General features: G+C 36.4%; 1 protein-coding gene across 1 annotated transcript; it reads right to left on the minus strand.

Moving 5' to 3' along the window:
• Positions 1-359: 359 nt before the first annotated feature.
• On the minus strand, positions 360-10,554 carry LOC133575764 (zona pellucida sperm-binding protein 3-like). The gene is made up of 10 exons (XM_061928589.1): positions 10,469-10,554; positions 10,241-10,407; positions 10,088-10,185; positions 9,937-10,025; positions 5,797-5,977; positions 5,633-5,738; positions 5,489-5,574; positions 609-700; positions 482-534; positions 360-416 (listed from the first exon to the last, which is right to left on the minus strand). The coding sequence occupies exons 1-10, from the start codon at positions 10,536-10,538 to the stop codon at positions 411-413; spliced, it is 948 nt and encodes a 315-aa protein (XP_061784573.1). The 5' UTR covers positions 10,539-10,554; the 3' UTR covers positions 360-410.
• Between the last annotated feature and the right edge of the window lie 2,401 nt (positions 10,555-12,955).

Below are 12,955 nucleotides of genomic sequence, written 5' to 3' on the forward strand. Positions count from 1 at the left end.
GAAATAGAATTTAAACTAAGTTTTTAGGCCTGTGGTACACCCGTTGCCACGGGTTTATACCAAAATTATGTGAACCAAGTTGTATAAGAATCTGAATCGGGTGCCCAAATACCCACCTTGATTTGCAGGTTAAATGTGACCAAGTAAATCCAGGTGTGGTAGATCATAAAAATAGTGTCAATACAGAAGGTGAGTGTGCCATACACTCACTGAGGCATCATTTACCCATCATTAGACTTTATGTACTTTGCTACAATTGTCAAGTAGACACCAAGTTTGAGTACTTGCAAGAACTGACACATTAAGTGTGTTTGAGCAACAACAAACAGTTTAACGTGAAGAAAACATTTAGTCAGAAGTAGTTTTCTCCAGCTGTTTATTGGATATACAATTAGTTCAATCCTGTCCATCTACTCCTATAAGGGGAAAAAAGTGGTTAAAAAAAGAAGGACTTTAATCCATTTATCAAGTTGTTGCTTACCTCAGTGATAGTGAGGGGCCCCAGAACTGCATTCTGGGTAATTCCACGCCTCCCTGCAAGCAGAAAGTACTTTGATTAGTACAAGTGCAAGGGGGGTGGGGGAAAGAAGATGGCATTGTGTCAGTACCTGATCGTGTACTCCTTGTCCACCTGGACTTGCAGCTGGACTCACAGCAGTCACACAGGTTGCTGAAGGCAGGATTGTCCAGCAGCTGCCACCTGGACACATTTTTTTTTTACGTTATTGGAACGACTTATTGTGACTTTAGTGCAACTAGGGATAATACTCGAAATCGGTTTCCCCGGTTGTTCGATAAGAAAAGAACCGAGTCCTCGGACTCGAATCCCTTTTTGAGAACCGGTACCCGTTATCGAGACCACTATAGTAAAGAAAGAGTTGGTTCTTTATTCGAATCCCTCGGAACGAATCCCGTCCCGACCAGAAATGCCCCGTGTGACATCACAAGAAATGACGTCACGTAGCTCAATTAGGAAAAAGCGCTCCAAGGTGTAAAACAAAAAGGTATAATCCAATGAATAAATTTACTGAGATTTGAGCAGGGTACAAACCAACCGGAAACATAGCAACCAGGCTAGCAACGCACCTCCTTTACGGCAGCTGCCGCAACGTTCTTAAAGCAACCGCAGCACATACTATATTTTTTAACTTTTGTTTTCCTTGTAAACAAAATCACACTGTATATGTGTTGTCTAATTATAAATAATGCAGACGAGGCGTGTTGGCTGAGTTCTTGACGTTTACTTTCACAGCGTGCTCATAACCTCATTCTTAGCTGCCGGTGGCAACATGCAACAACACTTTTTGGGGCTACCGCGCATGCTCGCCACTCCCGTTGCATGCTGGGAGTGTAGTTATATTCCCTAGCTCAGGGGTCGGCAACCCTAAATGTTGAAAGAGCCATATTGGACCAAAAATACAAAAACAAATCTGTCTGGAGCCGCAAAAAATTAAAAGCCATATTACATACAGAGTGTCATGATATAAATTGAATTAAGAGGACTTATAGGAAACTAAATGACCTCAAATATAGCTACAAATGAGGTATAATGATGCAATATGTACATATAGCTAGCCTAAATAGCATCGAGTAGCTTGCAGACATGCAGTGACCAAATATGTCTGATTAGCACTCTACACAAGTCAACATCAACAAAACTCACCTTTCATGCACAACATTAAGTTTGGTGGACAAAATGAGACAGGAAAAGAAGTGGCATAAAACACGTCCTAGAAAGTTATACATGTAAACAAACTAAGGTGAGTTCAAGGACCACCAAAATTAGGACAAAACGGCGCTCGCCAAATACTTTAATCAGTGAAGCATGTTTAATATAAACCGTGTGCTTTGTAACAATTAGGGAGGTTTGTGTCATGTTTGTCCTCCTACAAAAACCATATAAAACAGTTTTTCCCTCATTTTTTTCCCATACATTTTTGAAAAAGCTCCAGAGAGCCACTAGGGCGGCGCTAAACAGCCGCATGCGGCTCGAGAGCCGCGGGTTGCCGACCCCTGCCCTAGCTCATATCACATTTTTCCCCCTATAAAGAAATGTTAACTCAATAAAGTGTATTTAGCTTTAACTTTATTTTTTTAGTATTGTAACCACATTTGGAAACAACTTCTCTTCATAGAATTTTCTTCCAATAAAGTGCAAAAATGCCAAAGCATCATAACAAACAGTTATGTCAAATAGCAGCAGAAGTGCACTTTTTGGAGAGCTGTATTGTTTTCAGTTTTGTGCCCAAGGGACTGATTTTATTTAACACTATTATTTATACACCTATAGTAATCACAGAGACAGGTTGTTTGTGTTACTGTATATATTTGTTTTTCTGAAAAATCACACTTAATATGCTTTGGGTAACAGTAATTTCTTTATTTTATTTTTTTAGGGGGTTAACAGTCAATATTGGTTTATTAGATTTTATTTTTTTCTTACAATAAAAGTGAGCTTTAGGTTAAACCAAATATTGTGTGTTTTTTCCCCCCATATACAACAACCTATCTGGACTCTATAAGAGAATCGATAAGGAATTTGTTCGATAATAGGCTCAAACTCGATAATTTCTTAACATCATCCCTAAGTGCAACCCTTTCATATTAGTGCAAAATTGTTGGTAGTTACAAGTTCTTTTAGTGCAGACTCAAGACTTTAGAGTGCCCAAGTGTGTCCATACAGCTACATTCCAGAAGGTCTAACACTTCCCGTTACAGGCAAGAAAAAAAAAAAGAAAAAGTGGAAAGGAGCCGGCATCTCCATCTCACTGAATGTTGAAGTGAATTTAAGTCACCATTTAAAAAGTAATTCTCACAATCATTTGTAGAGAGGCAAAATTAGAACGATACTTTCATGTATTTGGTAACAAATCTAATTTTTTGCAATAGTGCATTTTTGCTGTGCCCTACAAAGTGTTAATACTGCAAGTACAAACGTAACATGCAACTTAAGTTTCGATAATGAATTAAGGCATTTCGCCATGCAAAATCACTTTATATTGTACCATTATTCTCAGATTTATGTTTAAGCATAAGTTTACACATTTTATTATTTTTACATGCCATTCTTTAGCATGGCATTTTGCTTAAATTCTCAGTGCCATGCTTTTGCGTGCTTGAGTTTTCTCCTCCATCGTTTTGTACAGAAATGGTTTGTGTATGAAAACAACTCAAGTTAGATTATGCTAATTAGTAGCATTATAGCAGCATCAAGCTCTTATTTATGAAAATGTTAAAGATAAACCTGACTTTACTTTAGGACACTACAGAGAGCCCCCACATTCATTTGACTCTTAATTTTAATGACTCAATTCCAACTTAGTTTACCAGGATAAACTTTGTCAAATGATATGAAATCATGTTACTCAAATATTTATCAAGGCTTAGGTCAGGCTGATTACAAAGATATTATACTGAGAACACAGAAGATAATACAAACCGAAGAAATGAACAAATTAAAAAGATGGTTTGACAAAAACCAGACTCTGAGTCTCAGTAAAACTAAAATAATGCTATTTGGTAATAGTAGAAAAGAACATCATACATCGAAAGGGTAAAAGAAACCAGATTTTTGGGAGTATTAATAGATCGAATGAAATCTCATACAAAACATAAGGTGGCAAAAATTTCAATGAATAAAGCAAAATACGTCCTGGTCCAAAAATCACTTCATATTCTCTACTGCTCGCTAGTGTTACATATCTGAGTTATTGTGCAGAAATAACTACAAATGTGCGCTACATTCGCTAACCGTGTTACAAAAAAGATCAGTTAGTATAATACATAATGTTGGATATAGAGAACATACAAACTTTTATTTATTGAGTCAAAAATATTAAAGTTCGGTGATTTGGCAAAATTGCAAACAGCTAAAATGATGTACAAAGCAAACTATAACCTGCTACCAAAGAATGTACAACAATTCTTCTCAACTAAAGAGAAATATAACCTTAGAGGGAAAAAAATAATTTAACATTTATATGCACGTATTACACTTAGAAGCTTTAGCATATCAGTATGTGGAATTAAATTATGGAATGGATTAAGTAAAATTAAAAATGGTACTCCTATGATCCAGTTGTTCAAAATAGTGCTTACAAAGTACAAAGAAGAAGAATTAAGAGAACTATGAAAATTAAATATTCATCATCTCAGTATGTTAATAATGACTGAATTAATTACAAAACTGTTATGTATACTAATTCATAGATATTTTATAAAAAGGTCAGTAAATGATTCTATACATTTGTAAACGCTATGAGGTAAGAAAGGGGTAGGATTAAATAAGCTTTGCTTCTTCCTACTCCTTTTCAGGCATGATGTAAAATGAAATTGTGTGATGTATTATACTGTAAGTGTGTTCATGTTCCAAATAAACTAAAGAAAGATACTTAAACTGGATTTAAGATTTTTTCTTTAACTGTCAATAAATGGAGTTTGATTTTATGAAAACAGCTTCACCACTTGATTTTTTTGCACTTAAACTATGACTTAAGTTTAAGACTGATATTGTCATTACTGCCACAAGTGGTGGAAAAGGGTATTACAACTACCCCTGTTTTATATTTTCGTTACTGCCACAAGCGGTGGAAAAGAGTATTACAACTACTCCTGTTTTATATTGTCATTACTGCCACAAGTGGTGGAAAAGTGTATTACAACTGTCCCGGTTTTATATTGTCATTACTGCCACAAGTGGTGGAAAAGAGTATTACAACTGAGTATGGCCCACAGCTTCAGTTTTTGGCAGCCCTCTGGCTCAACACTGCTTTACTTCAGGACAGGGGTTCTTAACCTTGAGGCCCAACTTATCCACTACAGAGGCCCCACACTGAATCACATTAAATTCTAACTTAATTTACCAGGATAAACCTAGTCAAAATATATGAAATCATGCATTAGCCTGACCTAAGCCTTGATAAATATTTGACTGATTACTTAAATAGTAAGACCTTACTCAAACTGATTTAAAATGATTTTTTTTTTTTTTTTATAAATAGTGTTTGATTTTATGATGAATACAGCTTCACCTCTTCAGTCATAATTTTTTGCGCTTAACTGACTTAACTCCAGACTTTATTATTACTGCCACAAGTGGTGGAAAATTGTATTACAACAGAGTATGGCCCACAGCTATGATACGGCTTTTCCTCTTCGATACTGGAGAATAGAGTGTTGGCCGATACCAGCAGGAATCATAGTACTTTTGTAGTGGGAATGTTTGAATGAAAACACTCAAATAGGTGTAAATACTAAATGACATAAGTACATATTTTGTAATGCTAGAAAAAAGATTGAAAACAATTCTAGGCACAAACAACTTATGCTTTGCAACTAGTTGTCACAATAACACTACATCGAGGTAATTTACACAAGTTTGCCCTCAGTGCTGCTGGAGTGCTAATCAGTGCCTGGTCAGAGCACCGTTTGTCTGTGCCAAAAAAAGTACCGATTTGCCACCCATCCCTAGTGGAAATATGTTACTTACCCATGGCCGTGCACGAAGTTGCACGCCTTCTTGGTCGTGTCGAGACCTTCAGGATCCCAGGCCACAAGTTTGCAGTGGATGAACACCTGTCGTAAATAATGATTAATATGTGTCCACAAGATGGCGACATCAGCGTCGATTTACCTCTTCTCCGAGAGCGAACCTAAACGCTTGCAGGGACAGCAGCATTTCCGACGGCACCTGTCTGGGCTCGAACCTGGACCGAGACCTCTTGCTGTCTGACAGGCACCTTTAGAGCAGGAGTAGACTTTAACTGTTTCTTCCAGACCACCGTCACAGAGCCATACCCCTTATTGTTGATGATGTGGTAGGAAGGGCTGTCGGCCTGCAGCTGGGGTTTGGTGGTGGCCACACATTCCTCCATCAGGAGCAGCAATGGCTGATGGGTAATCTGATCCACGCGAGCCATGATGGGGATGAAGGAGCCCAGGGCGAAGAGATTGGATTCAGCCGGGCCGGAGAAGTCATCTGAAGAGTACAAAAAGGTTGCAATGTTTAGAGTCCACTCCTGTGATTAATCCCAAAAACTGCTGATTAATCACATTTGGTCAGTGATGTCATACTTTTAAGAGATAAACCTGACTTTACTTCAGGACAGGGGTTCTTAACCTTGAAGCTCAACTTTTCCATTACAGAGGCCCCCCCCCCCCCCCCTATTTTAAATCATATTCGATTCTAACTTAGCTTAGGTTGGAATTGGGGCTTAAATCACCTAAAATGATTCCCCGAGCGTGGCCACCGCTGCTGCTCACTGCTTCCCAGGGGGTGGAACAAATGCAGAGGGTAATTTCACCACACCTAGTGTGGGACTATTAGTGGTACTTTAACTGGATACATTTTGTCAAATGATGTGAAATAATGTGTCAAGGCTTAGGTCAGGCTGATTATATAAACACTAAGATTGTACTCAAACTGGATATATTTCTTAAACTGTAAATAGTTTGATTTTATGATAAACACAGATTCACCACTTAAGTCATCATTTAAGCGCGAAAAATATGACTAAAGCGCCAGACTTTGATATGGTCATTACTGCCACAAGTGGTGGAAAAGTGTGTTGTATATAGTCATTACTGCCACAAGTGGTGGAAAAGTGTGTTTATATAGTCATTACTGCCACAGGTGGTGGAAAAGTGTATTACAGCTACCCCCTGTTTTATATTGTCATTACTGCCACCAGTGGTGGAAAAGTGTATGACAGCTACCCCCTGTTATGTCATTACTGCCACAAGTGGTGGAAAACTGTATTACAACTACCCCTGTTTTATATAGTCATTACTGCCACAAGTGGTGGAAAAGTCAGTTTTATAGTCATTGTCACAAGTGGTGGAAAAGTGTATTACAGCTACCCCCTGTTTTATATTGTCATTACTGCCACAAGTGGTGGAAAAGTGTATGACAGCTACCCCCTGTTTTATATTGTCATTACTGCCACAAGTGGTGGAAAAGTGTATTACAGCTACCCCTGTTTTATATAGTCATTACTGCCACAAGTGGTGGAAAAGTCTGTTTTATAGTCATTACTGCCACAAGTGGTGGAAAAGTGTATTACAGCTACCCCCTGTTTTATATTGTCATTACTGCCACAAGTGGTGGAAAAGTGTATTACAACTACCCCCTTTTATACTGTCATTACTGCCACAAGTGGTGGAAAAGTGTGTTTTATAGTCATTACTGTCACAAGTGGTGGAAAAGTGTATTACAGCTACCCCTGTTTTATATTGTCACTACTGCCACAGGTGGTGGAAAAGTGTATTACAACTACCCCTGTTTTATATAGTCATTACTGCCACAAGTGGTGGAAAAGTCTGTTTTATAGTCATTATTGTCACAAGTGGTGGAAAAGTGTATTACAGCTACCCCCTGTTTTATATTGTCATTACTGCCACAAGTGGTGGAAAAGTGTGTTACAACTACACCTGTTTTATATAGTCATTACTGCCACAAGTGGTGTAAAAGTGTATTACAGCTACCCCTGTTTTATATTGTCATTACTGCCACGAGTGGTGGAAAAGTTTATGACCGCTACCCCCTGTTTTATATTGTCATTACTGCCACAAGTGGTGGAAAAGTGTATTACAGCTACCCCCTGTTTTATACGGTCATTACTGCCACAAGTGGTGGAAAAGTGTATTACAACTACCCCCTTTTATACTGTCATTACTGCCACAAGTGGTGGAAAAGTGTGTTTTATAGTCATTACTGTCACAAGTGGTGGAAAAGTGTATTACAGCTACCCCCTGTTTTATATTGTCATTACTGCCACAAGTGGTGGAAAAGTGTATTACAGCTACCCCCGTTTTATATTGTCATTACTGCCACGAGTGGTGGAAAAGTGTATGACAGCTACCCCCTGTTTTATATTGTCATTACTGCCACAAGTGGTGGAAAAGTGTATTACAGCTACCCCCTGTTTTATACTGTCATTACTGCCACAAGTGGTGGAAAAGTGTATTACAACTACCCCCTTTTATACTGTCACAAGTGGTGGAAAAGTGTGTTTTATAGTCATTACTGTCACAAGTGGTGGAAAAGTGTATTACAGCTACCCCTGTTTTATATTGTCACTACTGCCACAGGTGGTGGAAAAGTGTGTTTTATATTGTCATTACTGCCACAGGTGGTGGAAAAGTGTATTTTATATAGTCATTACTGCCACAAGTGGTGGAAAAGTGTGTTTTATAGTCATTACTGCCATAGGTGGTGGAAAAGTATGTTTTATATTGTCATTACTACCACAAGTGGTGGTAATGTGTATTACAACTACCCCGTTTTATATAGTCATTACTGCCACAAGTGGTGGAAAAGTGTATTACAACTACCCCGTTTTATATAGTCATTACTGCCACACGTGGTGGAAACGTGTAGTACTACTACACCGCTTTATATTGTCATTACTGCCACAAGTGGTGGAAAATGTATTACAACTACCCCCGCTTTATATTGTCATTACTGCCACAAGTGGTGGAAAAGTGTATTACAACTACATCTGTTTTATATTGTCATTACTGCCACAAGTGGTGGAAAAGTGTATTACAACTACCCCCGTTTTATATTGTCATTACTGCCACAAGTAGTGGAAAAGTGTATTACAACTACCCCCGCTTTATATTGTCATTACTGCCACAAGTGGTGGAAAAGTGTAGTACAACTACCCCTGCTTTATATTGTCATTACTGCCACAAGTGGTGGAAAAGTGTATTACAACTACCCCCCCTTTATATTGTCATTACTGCCACAAGTGGTGGAAAAGTGTATTACAACTACATCTGTTTTATATTGTCATTACTGCCACAAGTGGTGGAAAAGTGTATTACAACTACCCCAGTTTTATATTGTCATTACTGCCACAAGTGGTGGAAAAGTGCATTACAACTACCCCTGTTTTATATAGTCATTACTGCCACAAGTGGTGGAAAAGTGTAGTACAACTACCCCCGCTTTATATTGTCATTACTGCCACAAGTGGTGGAAAACATTTAGAGCAGGGGTCACCTACCTTTTTGAAACCAAGAGCTACTTCTTGGGTACGGATTAATGCGAAGGGCTACCAGTTTCCATCCATCCGCTTACCGCTACCGCTTATTCCCATTGGGTTCGCTGGAGCCTATCTCAGCTACAATCGGGCGGAAGGCGGGGTACACCCTGGACAAGTCGCCATCTCATCGCAGGGGCTACCAGTTTGATACACACTTAAATAGCCAGAAATAGCCAATTTGCTCAATTTACCTTTAACTCTATGTTAATAATATTTATCTTTGTGGAAACACTGATCTTAATGATTTCTCACAATATATATAGAAACAGATAAATATCAATATGCAACACTTTATTTTTATATTTTCTCTAAGTGCACATTTTCAAATGATCACTTCTAAGACAGTCTTGTGAAATCACTATCCCATTTTAACTAGCCAGCCACTAACATTTTTTAACAAATAATGAATTACTTTACACCATGTGTGTACAAATAACTCATGTAAAATACAAAAGTCAACCCTCATTTTTAAATAAATCATGTCACACTTTGAACTGGACACCAAATCTGTTACTTTGTCAGTTAGTGAAGACCAAGTCTTTAAAATATTTTCAAATTCTATTTGAGTTTTGACTCTTAGAATTAAAAATGTTGAGCAAAGCGAGACCAGCTTGCTAGTAAATAAAATTAAAAAAAAAATAGAGGCAGCTCACTGGTAAGTGCTGCTATTTGAGCTATTTTTAGAACAGGCCAGCGGGCTACTCATCTGGTCCTTACGGGCTACCTGGTGCCCGCGGGCACCGCGTTGGTGACCCCTGATTTAGACTAACTGGATGTACAAGTTAAGACTGAGGGACTCTTGTATCAGAAGTTTCAAAAGTGATATCAGACAATGTTTTTGTAGATATCACTAGAGATGAATCCAAATTAAAGAGTGATTAAGACCCACCGTTCATGAGCGCCATGTGGAACACCAGGTTGGAACTGCCAGAGGATGCAAAGATGGGGTCGTAGAGGATGGGGTGATACTCCTTGGGTCTAGACAAGCAAGCAGAAGTCAATTCATCCTGCAGGAACTCACCTGTGACACCGATACCTACCTCTCGAAGACGCAAACCACGGGCTGGATGAAGGTGTGGCTCTTGGAGTCGCTCAGGTAAGTCAAGGCGTTGGTGTACACCAGCTGGCTCCCGGTGACCTGCGACACAGACGTTACCGGCGCCCTTGAGATGGCGGGCGTCAGGCTGGCTTACCATGGCCATGAAGTTGCAGTCGTGGAGCTCCACGGTGAAGGTGGCCTCCCGGGCTGAGGTGGCGGTGGGGGGGCAGTTGCCCAGGCGGAACATGGAGGTGTCGACGCGGGACCTGCCTTCCGTCCAGACCAGAGACACCATGCCGGGCTTGCAGTCCAACTTCATGTCTGGGGAGGAGACGCCGGCGTTAAACGGCGAGGGGGCGGCGGGACGATGGTGTTGACTTACCAGCGTGCACGGAGGAAGCGGCGAGGAGGAGGCTGAAGAGCAGAGCACGGCACCAGAGAGAAGCCATCATGACTTAACATGTGGGAGAGTTGCACTGACGCTGCTTTTATACGCCCAGGGGCCAATCAGGGTGATTGTGCTCACCTGTTGGGTGCTCAGGTGCGCCTCGTTAACCTTCTCTTTCTTTCGGATTGCAATTTTGTCAGCATTTTTTTTTTTATTGTTTTAAATTGATTTATTTATTTTTGGAACATTGTGTCACATTGATGCATCAAAAGTCAATTTGTTTTTTGTGAAATACGACTTTTTTTTTTAACATTACTATTATTATTTTTATTTTTTTTATTTGTTTTTACAAATGATAATATTGTATTTTAGATGTTTTTTTTTCTTTGAATAACTTTATGACACCAGGGATACCAGTGAATAAATATAACCGTGTAAGGATTTGCCTTATTATATATTTATTCAATTTGTTTTTTTTCTTTTTTATTGATACTGCCACTGTTTGATAAAAAAAAATGTCTGTACTTATTTTAAAAAAAAATTCCTGAATGACATTTATTGTCATTTTTCATTTCCTGAAAAAAAAAAATATATATATATACAGGCAACGTTAAAGGACAAAATATTGTGTAATTTTGTGAAACCATTGCAAAAAAGTAATACATTTTTATTTTTTTTTACGACTGTCTATGCATTTGATTTGTGTGTGTGTGTATATATATATATATATATATATATATATATATATATATATATATATATATATATATATATATATATTGTATATATATGTATATATATATATTTTGTATTTATATATATATGGGGGGGGGGGGTGCTGGAGCCTATCTCAGCTGCATTCGGGCGGAAGGCGGGGTACACCCTGGACAAGTCGCCTCCCCATCACAGGGCCAACAAAGATAGACAGACAACATTCACACTCACATTCACACACTACGGACCATTTAGTGTTGCCAATCAACTTATCCCCAGGTGCATGTATTTTATTTTTATTTTTATTTGTTTTATTTATTTATATGTTTTTAAAACATATTGTTTATAATATATATGTATGGATATATTTTGGTAAATATATGTTCTTTATATATTTATTTATTTATATGTATATATTTAAAGTATATGTTGTATATATATATATATATATATTATATATTTATATGTTTTTTTAAATATATTGTGTATAATATATATATTTATGTATACATTTTGGATGTATATGTTCTATATGTATTTATATATATATATTAAAAAAATATTTTGTAAGTATATGTACATATATATATATATACATATACTGTATATATATATATATATATATATATATATATATATATATATATATATATATAAAAATGTATTTATTTATTTATGTTTTTTTTTTAAATATATTGTGTATAATATATATATGTATGGATATATTTTGGTTTATATATGTTCTTTATTTATTTATTTATTTATTTATATGTATATATTTAAAATATATGTTGTATATATATATATATATATATATTATATATTTATATGTTTTTTAAATATATTGTGTATAATATATATATTTATATATACATTTTGGATATATATTTATATATACATTTTGTTGTATATATGTTCTATAAGTATTTTTATATATATATATATAAATAAAATAAATGATAATATATTTATTTATATATATATATATATATATATATATATACTGTATATATATATATATATATATATTTTGTAAGTATATATGTAATTATATATATATATATATATATATATATATATATATATATATATATATATATATATATATTTTATTTTTATTTATATGTTTTTAAAATATATTGTGTATAATATATATATTTATATAATTATTTTGTATACATATGTTCTGTATATATGTATATGTATATACAGTATTAAAAAAATACATATTTTTTCAGTATTATTACTCTGTATTTGCTTTTGTTTTCTTTCCTTGATGTTGAAAGTGCCTTGACTTTTGTGAGAATTATGTTTGTTCAATAAAAAAAGTAAAAAAGTCCATGAAGGAAGTGTGGGCGTGTCCCTGCATGGAGGACTCCCAGGAAGGAGGGACGTAAAGAAAGGAAGTATCCCGGAACAAGAAGTTTCTATTAAAAATCGGTTAATCTGTTTTTGACCATTTCATTCGTTTGCGTTAACCAATTACGTTAATTTTTGCTATATAAAAGAACTAAAAAAATCCACCGTTTACTTAGATGTGTGTGATGCTCTTCGGCGCCGGAAACAAACATTTTTTATATTTCAAAATAAAATACAAATTGAGGGAACCCATTTTCTTTCTGTGAAGAGTATTTACACACTGACAACTTTGTCGGCACTGGAACTAATCAGGTTACTTTTTTAATGGACGTTTTACTTATGAATAAAATATCCTTGTAACGATGGACTGTGCAACTTTTGAACGAATTGCGGCCAAGGACGCCATTA

Source organism: Nerophis lumbriciformis, linkage group LG03, assembly GCF_033978685.3.
Source record: "Nerophis lumbriciformis linkage group LG03, RoL_Nlum_v2.1, whole genome shotgun sequence".
Classification (NCBI taxonomy): Eukaryota; Metazoa; Chordata; class Actinopteri; order Syngnathiformes; family Syngnathidae; genus Nerophis; species Nerophis lumbriciformis.

Bases quoted from the DNA above. Each gene is read 5' to 3' on its own strand.
- LOC133575764 (XM_061928589.1), bottom strand. From the start codon at position 10,538: ATGATGGCTTCTCTCTGGTGCCGTGCTCTGCTCTTCAGCCTCCTCCTC. The intron at 5,575-5,632 runs GTAAATCGACGC...TATTTACGACAG, and splicing joins GGTTCGCTCTCGGAGAAGAG to GTGTTCATCCACTGCAAACT. The intron at 535-608 runs GTACTGACACAA...TTCTGCTTGCAG, and splicing joins GACAAGGAGTACACGATCAG to GGAGGCGTGGAATTACCCAG.